The following is a 16,952-nucleotide window of genomic DNA, read 5'->3' as shown; positions in this document are numbered from 1 at the left end:
AAATCGTTAGCCGTGTCATCTCGAGAAAACAGACTATCGGTCATGTTTCATGGATGCATCACTTTCTGCCCGCGGTGGGAATTTAAGAGCGAACCGATTTTCCATTGGAAAGACTTATTTCCGTCAACGAAAACCCGCGCAACTGCAACAAGATACGAGATAATGGTACTAGTACCTAGCTAGCGCCGTTCAGATCAAGATGTTCGGGAAGTAATTATAACATTTCGCATTTCCAAATACTATTCAAGCGATGCGTATTCGGTAGTGTTCGGTATTTGCTACAGACGATTACAGTAGTTAATAGTTATTCTGCCATAAAAGGTGATTCAAAGTAATCTTCGCCATTTCGTTTTTTCATTGGCATTTCACTGTTTTTATTCACAAAATCCTGGTAAAATCCCAGTGATTTGCCAAAATTCCTTAACAGTGAAACGAACACTTCTTAATGTACACCTGCACAAAGAAGTCTTTGTTGCAAGCGTTTCAGAGCAATAAGTACTGTAAATACATACGTTTTAGCGAAAAGTGTACCCGATCAAAATAGTGAAATTTAAAAACTCAGTTTACGTTGTAACCAGTAAAAGATGAGGAAGTGCACTTTCCACAGATGTGCAGACAGTTGTCAATACGGTCTGATATAGAAGGAAAAAGCACGCAGAATGTCCAGTATCGCGTTCACTATGGCGGTGGGAATCTTGGAAATCGCCGGGCCGATGACATTCTCACACGGCTCACGCACCGGATAATTACAGAATTACAGAAGAAGATTAATTAATTACAGAAGCCAACGCGGCATGCATCGCAGTACCGACCAGCAATGTTGTCGTTCTTGCATTTGCAGTTGCCGGTCACTCCATTGCATATACCGCTACCAGCGCCTTCTGTAACTCACCAACAATCCGTACAACCGTGCGCATTCAAGTCCTACGTTCCCGGTTTGCAGCCATCGCAAGTCCGTCCCAGGACATTGGGACCGCACTGCCATTGCCCTGTGATGGCTTCACACGATGGTGTGGCAATTCGGTGGAGTAATACTGCGTTCCGCGAAGGTCACAGTCACAATTCACGCAAGCGTTGGTACCGTTCAAATACTTTACATTTGGTTTGGGCAGCGGAGTGGATCTGCAAACACCGCAAGAAAATCGTGCTAAAAGGGGACGGAGCAAAGGAAAACGGGAATGCCTAATCTGACACAGTACCGTTAGTACTTCACACTATACTGTGCTACCTGATGATCACGGTTTGCCGATGGAAAATTCTATTTCCAGCAAGATAAAACAGACCAGCCAAGTCAGACACCTCCATGCTTTGCACTGCAGCATCGTACGAGAATATTAACAGCAAATCCACTAACTATTATTCCACTATCAGAAAGTTAGCACTATCCTTGGTTTTAGAACAAGTATCACTAACGCGCCGGTATTTATATACTTATTATCTGTACATTGCAGCTTTTACAATGTCATTAGTAACGTGTAGTCTTCAGCCGACGTATCAGGCGTTTTTCATGGCGAAATCATGTTTTGCCCACGGAAATAATATGTACGCCTTTAACACCCGCACAATTTCACGTTTGATTTACATCGACTTTTCCTGTGCGCCGGCCAGGCAGTGCTAATCACGATCTCGCAATACGCCCATTTCAGGCTGTCTTACATAACATCAAGCCACTTGCGCCAAATTTTAAATTCCAATTCGAATTTCTATTTTGCAGTATCTGAATATCTTCGCTATTTGAATTTTCATGTTGGACTTTGGCCGATAATTACGATTCTAACTTTTATTACATTCCAATAAAAATTTAAAAATGCCTGGGTCGACCCGTTTTGATTTCAACGCATTCTGACACGTTCAGTGGAGTGACTGAAGCGATTTAGCAACCCCAGCAGTTTTCGAAGTGTGTACAGGTTCCTTCTTGTGATAGCAGCTATGATGTCGTGCTATCTGGAGTCGACTCCCAGATCTGCAAGAAAGGTTTCGAGATCTGCTGACTGCTGATAACTGACGGCAGTCCAGGATAATGTGGTGAAAATTTAGGTAACAACAAGGTTTCGACACAGCAGTCTAGCCCAGGTTACTCCTCGAACCCAGCAGAAGCACAACTTCGAAAGGGGTCGTCTTCAACGCTATGGCAGTCGACAATATGATGTCTTTTCAAAAAAAGTGAGATACTCTCGTGAAGATCTGGAGCAGAATCTAACTAGAGAGCATAATCGTAACGAAGGATTTCACTGTGCTGTTAGGGCGAAGTAACCGTGATAAACGCGAAAATAGTCATCCAGTTATTATCCCACATGAGCCAGATCACAGTCAGCATATTATGTAGTGGTTCCGAGGTCGACCTCGCGAGCAGTTGAAAATTTCCAAACGTGAATTGACTGAAATCTTAAAACTAACCATAGGAAATGTATGCGAAACAGCGAAACCTAATCAAAAACTTGAGCGACGTAGAAAAACCGAAACGATGAAATGCTATTGCAACAAGCGATTTAGCGCATTCAGTGACAAAACCTGTTCGGCGAGACGAATGCTGCTCGGAACAAGTGTTTTTTTACAGTCACCCTCTTGCCAGACGTCCCTTCCAGTTTTCGAAGAAAATTTATCCCAACGCTTTTATAGGAATCAATTTGTGTCGGATAACAAAAACTAACATCGTACGTCGACGGAATACGAAAACAAAATTCTGTTCTTCCGTAAATGCAAGAAACAGGAGTACATTGCTATTCCACAAGGTTCCCCCTTTTGTTTTCTAGCGTCACAACGCCAACGTTTTTAAGGAATTCTTTTACGCTGTTTTGTAGCCAATAAAATTCCCTGGGAATACATAGGTATTTAAAGAAGGTGGGATAAAAACTAAAGTTTCTGTGAATTTTGTTTGTAAGTATTTATTGCGCCTGCGCGGCAGTAGAAATTGTGCGAGTGTTAAACAGGAAAACAGCATAATACTGTAAAAACGTGTTTGTTATTGAACTGACAGCATCGTCCCGTGGATCCAAAATTTGCCGTCTAATATCATAAAACATCGACGAGACATAATCTGAACTGATTTAAATTTGCAATTGCTATATAGAAAAGGTTTATAGTTTTATCGGCTTGAGAAGTACATAGGCGAAAACTGAAAAGTATGAGAAAAGCTTGTGGCTCAGTGTATCCTAAACGCAAGTACAGGTCGGTATTTCAAAGGTACAATTGCGTACCCGGGCCGCAGCTGGGAGCGTGATATTTTGGTGCACTCAGATATGGCGGAACATGAAGAAATTTCATTTAAGTTAGCTAGATTTCTCAGTTCTTACTTCTCTTGAGTTTCTTCGGTTTCGTAGTTTCCTTGGCTGTTTTATAAAGCTTAGTGAGCTACTTATGTCATATACGAGATGTCACGCGGCCCCGCGCAAATTGCGCGGAATAAATAATGCGATGTTATTATACCAATGCTCACAGTTCTCAATAACATTTACTGAAACATTTGCCTATCCCTTTGCCTGCAGGTTGCAGCGATGATCTTAGACATGAAATACGTATTATCTCCCAAAAGTGGATACAGTTTTTCATGGCTGTCTCACATATACGGTTTCTCACATATACACGGTTGAAACAGAGATCACGCAACAAATCACTTCAGATTTCATTATACACTTTTGCTGCACGTTTGCTGTACAGTATATATAGTTACAAAATCTCAGTAAACACAACATTGCGCGTGCAAATCCCAGCTCTGCCACGTATCTTCCCGAAGCAACCTTAACTTTTATCGAAGTAAGAGACAAAACTCTAGAGAACGCTACATAGAGTTGTCCCTGAGAGGAAACAGGCTCTAATAAGTACAGCCCGAATCGTTTCAGCGTCTGACCTTGAGACTTGTTTATGGTCATCGCAAATGCTACGCTAACAGGAAACCGCTTCCGGTTGATACTAAAAGGCATAGTCGGGTCGACGTTGTTAAAACCACGCGCGGTAAAAGAACCCGCTGTCCACACATTCACCAGTCAGCATTTCCACATCTATATGATTGTCGTGAATAAATTGCACGACCATTCTGGTTCCGTTGACCAAACCGGGCTTTCCATTGAAATTCCGCAAAAGCATGACTACCGTGCCCGGTTTTAGGAGCAGCTCATGAGGTGGTAGTCCAGCAAACGGTAAACGGTGAACGAACTCCAAGGGATAATTGTTGGAATCTTCTTCGTTTTCGCTTTCAACAGTGTCAACACTGAATTATGATCGGCCCTTTCCTGGCAGCAGCTCTTTCACAAAATATTTGTGGATTTCAGCACAGTGATCGATTTTCTGCGCTAAAACTTCACAGTTTGCTAGCAGTGACACGTCGGACGGATTTATCGTCTGACCGTAAATTTCTTTGACCAACTCTGCAAGGGAGCCTTGAAACACAAAATCATCCGGCACTTGCGCCATATCGTCTTGCACTTCCGGGTTGCCTTGCAGTCGGCCTTGATATGTTACAACCAAATTTCAATGACGTAGGAATACAACTCCATTGTGCATATTATCGGTCAACCATGCCCAACTTTCGATAAAAAGCTAGAACATATGTAACAGACATTAGTTAGCACAACTCAAATTAGGTTCATACATAAAGCAATCATACTTTAACTGTTGCTTACCTAGTTCGAGTAGCCATTTACTAAACACCTGCTGCTCCGGTCCTGCGCGCTCGGGTCCTGTGTCAGTCGTCCAATGGCAATAAAGGGCCACCATGGGCTTCGCTTAATACTCTTTTCCACAATCGATGCCGGAGATCCATGTCGCACAGTCGCACTACGGGAAGCACTTGACGGAAATCTCCTCCAAAGAGCAATGCTTTACCGCCGAATGGCGTCTCTGCCCGTGTTAAATCTCTCAAAAGACGGTCAAGCGTAGATAGCTCATGTTTAGATGGGAGCTCCGTCCCATATAATAAGAGCAGCATCCAGTAACCGTTGCGCATCCAGGGAATTAGGTTTCATGCTGGGTATTGACCATTCATTTAGGATAAATGGGAATTTAAGTACAGAGTGGCAGGTGCGACCGCGTTTAAGCGACGTAGCTGCGATGCCAGTCCGCGCTACAGCTATCACTCGTTTTCTTTGACCTCGAAGTCCCCGAATATGTGCGCCAAACACTGGTACACAAAAGTTTTCCCAGTTCCACCGGTTCCATCCAATAACCATTGCTTCTGACCGGAGCTACGTTGTAGGGCCGCTAACACTTCATCAACGAACTCGATTTTTGAGCGATTATCAAAATTTCACGCCGAGGGATGCATCTGGAACACGCTTAATTGGTAGTAGTTGTTAAACAAACGACACTGACTGAGGCAAAGTCGGTTTGCAAAAATGATCTGGTAACGTTGGGACTGCTGAAGCCATTTTCTCCGGTACGCATCGCACAACCGGAAACCGCGTTTGAGAAGCTACACATCGATATCGATAGGAAGAACCGAGAAAAAAGAAACAACAAAGCCAGAACGTGATTGACTGGAAGAGAAACAGATGCAAGATACAGTGAACTGTCCGATTTCCCAAAGTGGTCCAGCATCCTATTCTAGTATTATTTGCGCAGCTTTTTAACGGTAACGAATAATTCACTGATTGGCGTCGGGGATGAAAAAGACAGTTAGTATACGAGAATCAGCCGTCAAACGTTGTTGTTCCATTGTTTATTTCCTTGTTTAACATTTAACATGTACAGAATAATTAAATGCAGAATGCAAAAGCAAAGCGTGAAGCGTGAGTATTAAATGCTGATATCTTTTAAATAGGTATTACAGGTAGTTGTATCAAAAACCAATTGAACAAATTCATTAAATGCAGAACGTCGGTAATAGAAGAAACCAGAAGTTGGAAATGAGAATGTCACACAAAAGTAGAAGTACCTAGTTACAACCTTTTGTGAGATTTCGTCATTCTCAATTCAGGAACATAGCAATTCATTACATAAGCGGCACATTTACTTTTCGTTGCATTGCTTCTTTTACAGATGTTTATTACAGTCATCTGTTCTCCACGAGCAGCTTTACCTAGTGTTGTTGTTTAAAAGCATCCGGCGGTCTAGCATTACGCAGCCATACTCCCGATAGCGGCTCGGCGTCCTGGACTTTCTGTCGCACACTGGCAGAGTTTTTCAACATTTCAGATGACAGTCATATAGTTTATATGCCCCCTGAAATGCTGAAAAATTCTACCCGACTATGAGGTAGTCTATCGTTCCACGCAGCCCGTTGTCTGCCGATCACGTCATGCTTCCTTGCATGCGCACTAAATCGTCCGAATCCCCAGTGAATGGTAGATATGTAATGACAAAAATTATGGAAAATTCTAGAGCCCACACTAGTCTGTAATCATGAGGACTAAATACATCAAAGCTGATCGAACCCGGTTTACTGTCCATTTCAGCATGGCTTTGATGCCTTTAATGCACAACTGTAAAGTAGAATAAATAGGCACGAAGCATTAAGCGATTAGATAACGAGCAGTAGTATCTGTATACATAACAATACATATATAGTATCTGTATACCTGCTCTTAGAAGATTGCATTGCTTGTGGTTGCGTTCTGTGCACATATATCACAGATAAACTAGTGTGTGCGATGCCCGGCAGGGCAGACAATGGCAGGATTTAAAAGTGGTGCAATCTCTTTTAGCGACTACATATACAGTACACTATCCATAAAACAAATCTCCTTCAGAATATTTCCTACAGAACCACACGTGGGAGCGTGGACCGATTCGGTCGAAATGCGGTAAAGCAACTGACGTACTGCACTCTTGGTACAGTTCGCTTGTGCCCTAATCTTCCGCAGTTTTCTTACTTACCAGTAATTGGTCCCTAGCATAAATATAAATATATTTACAAGTATTATAATTGCAGAATGGCTTGCCAGTCCAATCGTGCAGCGCCTGCGTGAGAAATAAAGAAATGAATCATAGTAATAAACGAAAGTTATTTAGTCCAATTAACATTAGTCATCGCATCATCGGTTGCGTGATAGCAAAAAGGTTTCAATGTTGCTAATAGCAGTGTTGGCGGAAATGACCGGTAAAGTAGAAGAGCCGCGGATCGGTGGGTTAGTGGATCTTTATAGAGGACGCAGAGCCGCGTCTGCGTCTGCCTTTCGCGGGATTATTAATCACAGCAGGAACACAGCCATTCATTACAAACGTGGTTCGAGCTTTTCGAACAATTGTTTCGTATACTCTAATGTTGTCCATAACTTACACGTAGCGTTTCACCAGTCCTGTTGCCTAAAAAACAGCCCGCGGTCTCTAGCCGTATTCAGCCTGAACTCCAGTTCAATTCAGTGTCCGGGATTTTCGATTCCCCACTTGCAGAATTTTTCCAGCGTTTCGGGTGACATGTAGTTAATCTATATAATATCATCTGAAATGCTTAAAAACTCTGCTATAGTCGATAACATTGTTTGCGCCTTTGCGGAGTGCATTCTACGGACATACTACAGATAGAACAGAGCTTCCTCCGAACGTTTCCTACGGCAGCTATCATGTTGGCTCGCGCATTGATTCGGAATAAATACGGAAAATTAGCTGGCGTAATTACTGTAATCTTGGTACAGTTCATTTCGCCCTGTAAATGCTTGCCCGGATCTTCCGCAATTTTTGTAATTTCTAATAATTGCCCTCCAGTGTACATTAAATAGAAACATATTTACAAGTATTATTATTATTATTTGGCTTGCCGGTGCTACCGTGCAGCGCCTACATGAAAAATACAGGGGTGCCGCGTCAAGTTCGGACAGGTTCTCTTAAAGATCACTCTAGGTCACACACGAACAAATTACTAGTTATTCAATTTTTTTATTATTACCGTATGTGTTAGGCATTTTTTCCACTATGGGTCGCCAGGCTGAGGGCGTGGCTTGCAATACAGCGAGGTTTAAATTACAGCCGAACAGAATAAAAATGCGGTTTGACCCAGTCGAAATGGCAAAAAAATTCAGCCTAACGATTATGTAGCCTATTGTTCCGGTCACCGAAGAGCAGCCTGTTGTCTCCTGGAAAACATTTCCCGGTTTCGAGTACCCTTATAATCAAACGCCCAAAGTAGAAATTCGCAAGAAATAATAATTTCCAGCAGAATCGAATACCGTTTATAAACAGTAGATCCCTTTTAATTTTGTCAGAACCCCCAGTCAAAAAAATACTGCAGTCACTGCAATCACTCGCAATACATATACTGTCAACGCACGGCTGCAGCGCTCCATTCTCCAATCATGATTCCGTTTCAATCACTCAGCTATCGGACTGATTGCCGGTTGGCATTTTGTAAATTTTATTGACCAAAATTCTGTAGAGTGAAAGCTGTGCCGCCTCCAATACTCTACAATCACGCAGACTAAATGCATACATCGAAGTTGACGGAGCCCATTTTATAACCTCCATTCAGCAAGATTCCGGAAGAAAAACTGTGAAGTAGAATAATAAATATATGTCCGTTTACTGTCAATACCTGAATCGCTTTCCTGGCTCGTACTCTGGATTCACCATGCACGAACACCGTGCTGCGCATTCAACGGCGTCTCCTGCATTTCCAACCGGTTAATATCATGCGATTCCTGGAAGTGTCCCCGCTTGAAGACGGCAGCGGGAATGCGAAAATCCATGGGCGCGCCTATCTGGTGGTGTATTCCTGCCAAACCACACGATCGCAATACGCCAACATCCAGGAGATAAGCGCGGTCATCGCGGTGGATAACTCGTTCACTTCCCATCCCCTGTAGGAATAATCGAGTGTAGCCGGCAGAAAGGTTGACAGGCTCACGGCTCACGGAACAAACCTTTTTGCCGGCAAAAAGGTTTGTTCCGTGAGCCGTGAGCCAGTCAACCTTTCTGACGGCTACAATCGAGCAGTCGCGCGTGTCCCCGGTACACGACCAAACGGTCGATGCGGATGCCAGCGCCATCCATGACGCTCTTCGTAGAGTCCAACACTTCATCGGCAGCAGTCGTTGTCCAGCGCGCAGTGCACTGCGTGCTTGTACGGGGGATGCAGATCGTGGGGGTTTGCAGAGAACCAGGAAATAGTCCGCTGGGCTGCTGCAACAGGTTTCGTCTTGACAGGTCTTCAGAGGCATCCAGAATCAGAATGTGGCAAAACAAGTCGCGACGGCACCTTCCGCCCATCGTCACCTGGACCGACGCCACATGCTTGAGCGGCAGCAATCTCCGGCGGCGGCAGCAAGGGGATTCAGCATTCTCCCTGGATACTATTTCCACGGATGATTGCGGCCGTCGTGAAGTCGGCTCAAGTAGCCCTCTACACGATCTCGGGTCTCCTTCGTGCGCGCTGCCTGATCGCGCGGTAAAGCAATCCCAGATTTTCCAGTACGGAACCAGCAATACTATGTCAATGGAAATCTCGGTGGGCTTCCGAAGTCGACAATCAAACGCGGCGGAGAACCGTTGCTCATCGAGGACTCTTGCAGGCCGATGACGCAGCCATGTTGGAGGAGGCCGTTAATCGCCACATCCACATTCCACGCGTACACTAATCGTTCACCATCTTCCTGTAGACTCCTCGTTATCTGTCCAACTAAAATTCTAAGACCAGCAAGAAAGAATGCCACGCTGAATTATTCCGTGTTGATGGCTAATAACGTGAGAACAAGAAAAGCAGCAAAGACAGAATCGGATGGGAGTTGCTACAGTTACGCACTGATGTTACTCTAGGGGAGCATTCGTAACCGCGCAGTGCTCACTTGTGTAACAGTGGTCCTTCACGTGTACATCGCCGCACACCTCCACCGAAATGCTAACGGCTTCAAGTAGATGACAAACTGACAGCACAGGCGGTTGGCAACAGGAAGATCTCCTAATCTTCTCTCGTAGATCCGTGCCACGCATCAGCAACACAGCGCTTTCTCCGGTTGCCTCCCCGTATTAAAAGCTTTGGGAGGCCAGATATTCCCATATTCCACCAGCCCCGACTGCTGTATGGAAATCGACAGTAACCCGCGGCGTAGTGTGGCCGTTCGCTGACTACTAAAAAAAATTCAAAAAATGATTAAAATTAAGTAATGTGAGGGCCGATAGCTTCGTCGTCATGGTTGGCCATTCGCCGTTGTGTTTTGCTGTTCTGGGGATTTCCACCCCATACTTCGGTGTGTTTACGGATCTGCAGCACAGTTGCACTGGCTGCAGAATCCATCCTCGTTAGTCTGGTGTTTGCTGCGCCACGGTGCGCATGTTAGATTTCGGCATTAAAGCCTTATCCGGGTTCGCCGCTGTTTCGCCGTTGAAAGCACGTGGGCGCCCATAAGGCCCCACGCTACAGTAACCAAACTACGTAAGCAAATCATTCACAAACAAGGAGAGTCGAAATAAAATATGAGAACGAAATACCAGTACGGATGCGTAATACTAATTTGCATTCCGGTTGGCAAGAAAACTTTGTGAAAGAATGCCCGCAAAAAAACCGGCAAGGTAATGACAACTGTTCGTGGATGCTAGGGAACTGCACCAGAGAATGATATCGCGCCGTTGGCATCTCCCCGTAGTCACATGCGAAATCAAGTGTCAACCAAACAGTCGAAACGCAAGAGGAATTGTGGCGCTGGGCTTTGTTAGCCCACTCAACTCTCCTTCGTTTTTCTTTTTTCCTTCTTTCACGGAACTTTCCGTTGTTCCCTACAGTTGGAAATTGTCTAATGCTACCTCGTTTCTCAGTTGACTCACCGGATTTTAGCATCGCACTTCTTCATACTTTATTGACCTTATTGTACAATAGTTTGCAACTGAGTTTAAGTATCTGTAATTGTTTAATAATTTATGTCAACGCGTCGAAAAATTAGTGGGCAAGTTGTAAAATATGGAATAAAAATGTATAAAGGCTTTATTAAACTGTGAGATATCATTAATTTTCTAAAACTGCTCTCGTCATGAATATACTCTGATTCAAGCGCTGATGACACCAGGTGCATCATGGATCAATACAAATTATACAATCACAAGGTGTTCATTAAAAAATAATTACGCCACAAACGGACAAATGAAACACAAAAATTACCAGCCCTAAAGCCAGTTGAATACAATAAAAAAAGGTTGAGCAAAATATATACTGTACATTGTGCCGTCCTAATCGGCCACTTCAAATTTGGACCGGTCACAACGTTTTGACAAGAAAATTAACTAGCAGACACGGTGGGTGACGCAGATGGCATCGCAGCGGATCAACTATATTACCGCGGGGAAAACACGGGGAATCGCATCCTGATGGAGGCCATCAATGTCATGCGAGAAGGGTGGGGAAACCGAGCGCCGGTGCTCATCGTTGAGAAGGGCCGAGCTCATCCGGTGAGGTTAGAGTAAGCCAGATTTAAATCCGCATCTCTTCAAAAAATTCATCGTCCAGATCACGCAGCGACCGCACTGTGGTTAGCACCTCGCTCAAGTGCAGCAGTTTTTCCTTGGCCGCGAGATCATCTTCTTTGCTCGCCGATTCCAGCAGCTCCGCGTGCGTTTCCAGCAGAGACGACAGGATGTATTTTGTCCACAAAATGTTTGTGGCAGGGCTAAACTTCTTCCAACAGTTCTTTGTTGCACGTTTCATGGCTTTGTAAACCTTGCTCTGCGCACTTCGCCCCGTGAAGAGAGCCGGATCGCGCGCCAGGTCGTTGAAGATCGCCCGGCCCTCGTCCTGAATTCTCGACAAAGTGAAATCGATCAGCCGAAGGTTCACTCCGTGTGTCGGGATCGCATAACGTTTTTCGCCCCTGTTAAAGCCCATGAATTAGTAAAAAGGCAGTTATGCTTTACTTCGAATGAACGTCTGGTGTCTTCAAAAAAGCGACCCGATACATTGCACCAAATTGGATATTAAAGTCTCCCCTTTCGTGCACCGCCAAACCCGTTTTTGCTTCTTTTTTTATAATTCTGTGGCCGGAAGATTCGTCTACAAAGGCTTGTATACTGGTTGCATCACTTGCATGTACCATGCATCGGGTCTCTTCCCGTAATACGGGCGCGGTCGTGTACCAGCCTGATACGAAGTGCGCCTATTGTGCCGCTGCGGTTATCGCCCGAATTACAAGGACAACTGTTTAGGTATGCTTTAATAACATGAGAGTTTCCCCAATTACTATCTAAATTTTGCATGGAACTCACCATTTAAAGTATGTCAGCTCAGCGTCAGTTGACTTGATGAGCACATTGGACAGGTGGGCGTCGCGATGTTCGAACTGCAGTGCATCTTCGGCGATGCTCAGACCGAGCGCCATCTGGAGCACGGCATTCCACAGTTGGCTGGTACTAGAGAACCCGAACTTCTCTAAATCCACCCCACCCTGCGCCAGGCCAATAAGGACAAAGGTTTGCGTCGGCTGGTATTCCGCTGGTAAAAGATTTTGGCTCTCAGGACCCCGTTCCTCCCGAAATAAATCGCAAGTAGCCGCGAGCTCCGTGGGATAAGGACCACAGCATATCTACACATGAACCGAATTCACTGATCATATGTGAGGCTAAGATTTTGAAACAGTCATGCTAAAAGGTATCACCATTGTCAAAAAAAAGAAACACTGAATCCCGGCAAAGTTCGCTTTCGCAAGCAAGGTACGCAATGCAGAATTAAACAGCCGTATAGTTTAAGTCTAAGTAGTTCACTCGTAATTCTAAATAATCTTTCATGCTTTTGATTACTGTATAAGTGTATATAACTAAGTATTAAGGAAAATGGCCCGGTACATAGTGTCAAAAATGGGATACATACACTAAAACTTTCGCTTGCGCGCACTCCGAATCATTATTTTGTAATACTTTATATCATTCTAAAGCTAAATGATTTGTATACATTGTTCTGAAAACCGTTCGGTATTAAAATATGGCGAAAAGTTTAAATGCATTGTTGTGTACCAAAGTCTGGTTATTATCCGATCTTCTTGAAACTTTGCTGTAAAGGCACATGACCATGAAGTTGAAAGTGAACCAATATCAGATCCATAGCATTTTTTTCCGATTTTAAAATGAATTTCAAAATTTTAAAATTCATTGTAAAATTATGGGAAAGTGCTATGGACCTGAAATTAGTTCACTTTCGACTTTATAGCCATGTGCCTTTACAGCAAAGTTTCAAGAAGATCGGATAATAACCAGACTTTGGTACACAACAATGCATTTAAACTTTTCGCCCATTTTAATACACTATCTCAGCAACCGATGTTGCGCGAACGGTTTTCAGAACAATGCATACAAATCATTTAGCTTTAGAATGACATAACGTATTACAAAATAATGATTCGGAGTGCGCGCAAGCGAAGTTTTAGCGTATGTATCCCATTTTTGACGCTATGTACCGGGCCATTTCCCTTAAGTGTATTAACTGATTGTCAGGCGGTTACTAACATACCTATTAGATATTAAATATGGATTCATGCAAACAAAGTTCTGCTTCAAACACTGCAAGCACTATTCGTATCATATGTCATTTCATATCAGTTATTTAAATACAAAGCTTTTGTTACGATGAATGCGCCTAAAACATAAAAGACTGACCTTGACAAAATGTGTGCGAACGAAAACAGGAGCGGAAAACTGCCCCTTCTCGGCTAACAGCTTCTCCGTCACCTTCAGCGATATGAGGACCTCGGAGAGCAGATCGTCGACCGTAATTTGTTTTTCCACGCCGACGTCGCGCACAATTTCTCCATCTACGGGGATAAATTTAAGGACAATATCTTCTTTGCCTCGGGTAGCACAAAACACGTCCGCGTAAGACCCCTCCCCGATTTTCCTAAAGTTCTTCATGCCCTGGCGTTTGAACAGATCCGCCGTGCAGATAATCCTCCGTGGATTGGCCAGGTCCACCATCATATCGTGGAGAGATTTCTCGCGACGATTGGGAGCGACTGGGAGGGGACGAGGGTGTTGAGGGGAGGATCGGGTAGGCTTTCCACGCTCCGCCGACTCCGCCTCAATAGCATTCTCGTTGAGCTGGGCTAGTGGACGACGCTTCCCGGTCACGACTGTACGCGCTGCAAATGAAAAGTATTTCATTTTGGCATTGACTGTTACAAAATTAACAAATAGTAAGCATAGAATAAGCGCAGCAACCTGTATTTTAATGGAGGACGCTGTTACGATAGCTGTTGTCGCTACGATACGATAGTTTTAACACTTCACATACTTGTATATTTTATTAATACTACCGATTACTACGTTTCGATCGATTACGAATCCACGCTGCTAAATACAGAACTGATGCACTTCGCAAAACACCTGTTTTACTGAACGCCATGTTTTACAGATACAAATTTGAAATTGCTATCTTTTCTGTAACCTAACTCCGTGCGTGGTAATTTATAAGATGTTTCATCATCTAAATGCTGAACACTCGCAGGATTGCAGGGAAAAATGCAAACCGACGTTGATGCTAACAATCCCGACAGAAGTACATCATTAAAACTTGTTTTTGCGGAAGCGTTTCCACAGCCTTTTCTACGAACATTTTACCCAAGAGCGTCCTAACAGTCGTGAAGTTAACTGCTGAAAAACTGCAAAAGACGCCGCATTCCTGGACAGGGATAAAGCGCTTTCGTCGCTAAGGAAATTTGACGTACATTGTAGGGATGCAGCCACAAGATCGTCTCGTGATCGACTGCAATTGTAGTTCCTCTTTTCGGCGGAATATATTAAACCTGAACATCCACTATTTGGACTTCATATTCCTTAAATCGGGTGGACAACGGTCACTTTTGGACTACTGTGGCAGCGGAAAAATTCGGCCACCATCGCGAGTGCGATGCAGCAAATCGAAAATGGTCAACAGCAAATTTTCTCCATCATCTTTGCTGCAGACACCGTTTCCGGAAAATAACTCAACGTCACTGCGGTTTTTTCTAGTTTCCTTAGAATTGAATAAGTATCTGCAAGTGTCTTCTGAACGCTTGAAAACGTTGCTTCTCTGTTTCGGCATGCTAAATTGGCTGATTTCAATAAGTTTCGATTTATCTGTGGCGCATTACATGTAACCTGCTACACCGGAAGTCAACAGGCTGCAAACCTTCACAAATGTCTAAAAGCACTGCTCCCGCCGGCTGTGCCGTTAGCGAAATTTCGAAGACCTGACCCTAACTTTCTAACGAGCAGAACTGGTATTGTTCGAGCGGCGATATACTGACAACGAAAAGCAGTGGTTTATTAAGCGCTTACCAGACGGAGAGGAAGCAGAATTCTCCACTCTTCCTGCTGCAGCACTCGCTCGCTTTCCATTCTTCACCATTGCAGCTGGGTCCTGGTGCTGGTGTTCTTGCATTCGGGCGCTACGACGAAGTGCAGGTGGAGAGGGGAGAGCAGACTGGGCCAGCTGTGATGCGCTACTTTCCGTCGGTCGTTTCAGATTCTTCACCGTGACGGCCGCTTTCTGCCTGTCATCTTGCTGTCGCTCAGTACGACGTGGGGAAGGAGAAGCAGGCTGTACCGGCGGCGCCGTGCTGCACTCTGTCGGCCGCTTCCCAACATTCCTCGCCGCTACAGCTGGAAGATTCTGCTGGTCCTTCTGCAGTCTGGCGCTTTGGCGCGGCGCTGTAACAGAAATTGCTGCAGGCCGGTCCAGAGACAACACGTCACTTCCCGAAGCTAACAAGGCCGGAGGTTGTTCTGCTGGCGGATCTGCTTTGTCCACCGCGGTTCTCCGCTTACGCCTCTGGGCGGGGACAACGTTCTGCGATGTCGAGCCATCCGAACGGCCAGTCGTAGATGCCCCTCTACGGGCGGTATGGGGAGTGACGAGGTCGGGTTGGTCCCTACCGTGTGCCGGCGGCGCAGCGAGCCCTTGAGGAAGATCCGACTTCTTGAACTTCGCCACCTGCTGTCTCGGTTTCCATGCATAGACGACCGCACCTGGGAATTCGACTGGGCGCGTCACTGCGGTCTTCTTAGGGTGCGCAGCCACGGACAGAGGCGGTTGCGGCGCTGAAGTGCCGAGAGGTACTGGGACAGGGGCAGCAGACGCATCGTGCTGCATTCGAGTGCCCCTTAAAGGACGACTAGGAGGTTGTCGCCGTTCTAAAAGCAGATAAGCAAGTCGAATTTGAAGTGCATCAAATGTATAAGTAAACGAGCAAGAAAGTGCCTAAAATTCGTGTTTGCGCATCCATAATCACTGTTACGCTATAGAATTAGAAAATCTCTATGGTAGCGTAGTTATAATTCATTCGATAACTTTTCAGTGCGTGAATGGATAACAACAAAAATATACACACAGGTTTCCAGACAAATTTTTATAAAAAATGCCTCGAAAACTACATAATGCATACATCTCGCACAGATTTTATTTTCGCAGGATAGTTTGAGAAAACATCAAAGTTTTTCATGGCTAACCGTACCTGTGGCGTTGGTGGAAACAACCACATTGACTCCTAGCGCCGGTTGCGTCGTGCCTGCTCCGATGCCCTCGCGCTGTCCGGATACCAGGTGGCTGTTCACGTCGCTTCCGCTTGGAGCGGGAGCCTTGCGGGGCAGTGAAGCGCTTTTCCCCCGAGCGCCACTGGAACCGGACACGGCGGGAGGTGGCAGCGTACTGCGAAGAGACGCACAAGAATAAGATGGGGAAGCTCCGTTGTTCCGCCAGAAGGCGTCCTTCCGTTTCTCATTCGCTTGCGCATGGCGCGCTTTCTTAATTAGCTGCTCCTTCTTTACGCGACGCTTAGGTGGGTTTAGTCGATTCCTTGGCTTAACATAAACCATTGCAGCGGTTCACTACAACACGAAATCTGGTTGACTGGTAAATAATTACTAATATCAAGATGAAATGATTGTAAACGAAATGATGAAATTAATCAAGGTCAGGGTGACACGCCCTGTAAGAAAAAGTTAAACTGCGCTTAAAGTGCTCATAAGAAAATGCAAAAGCCGCCTGATTTACAATTTCACAAAAAAACTTGTTAAGGTAAATTAATTGCAGCCTGAAATGAAAAGCCGTACAGACTCTGTATAACAAGAGTGGTGCT

The 16,952-nt window shown here is 44.8% G+C and overlaps 1 protein-coding gene across 1 annotated transcript; it reads right to left on the bottom strand.

Annotated features, from left to right (window-relative positions):
• Positions 1-11,326: 11,326 nt before the first annotated feature.
• Positions 11,327-16,689, bottom strand: LOC129602421 (uncharacterized). The gene is made up of 5 exons (XM_055501431.1): positions 16,329-16,689; positions 15,154-15,525; positions 13,498-13,976; positions 12,115-12,431; positions 11,327-11,723 (listed from the first exon to the last, which is right to left on the bottom strand). Exons 1-5 carry the CDS (start codon positions 16,687-16,689, stop codon positions 11,327-11,329), a joined length of 1,926 nt encoding a protein of 641 aa, XP_055357406.1.
• Positions 16,690-16,952: the final 263 nt, after the last annotated feature.

This window comes from Paramacrobiotus metropolitanus, unplaced genomic scaffold (genome assembly GCF_019649055.1).
Source record: "Paramacrobiotus metropolitanus isolate TYO unplaced genomic scaffold, Prichtersi_v1.0 Parri_scaffold0000452, whole genome shotgun sequence".
Classification (NCBI taxonomy): Eukaryota; Metazoa; Tardigrada; class Eutardigrada; order Parachela; family Macrobiotidae; genus Paramacrobiotus; species Paramacrobiotus metropolitanus.
This window is presented reverse-complemented; position numbering and strand designations above follow the sequence as displayed.

Excerpts from the sequence above, each read along its gene's own strand:
- LOC129602421 (XM_055501431.1), bottom strand. The coding sequence starts at position 16,689 with ATGGTTTATGTTAAGCCAAGGAATCGACTAAACCCACCTAAGCGTCGC. Across the intron at positions 15,526-16,328 it reads TGTTTCCACCAACGCCACAG|CGCCGCGCCAAAGCGCCAGA; the intron begins GTACGGTTAGCC and ends TTTCTGTTACAG. Across the intron at positions 13,977-15,153 it reads TTCTGCTTCCTCTCCGTCTG|CGCGTACAGTCGTGACCGGG; the intron begins GTAAGCGCTTAA and ends TTTCATTTGCAG.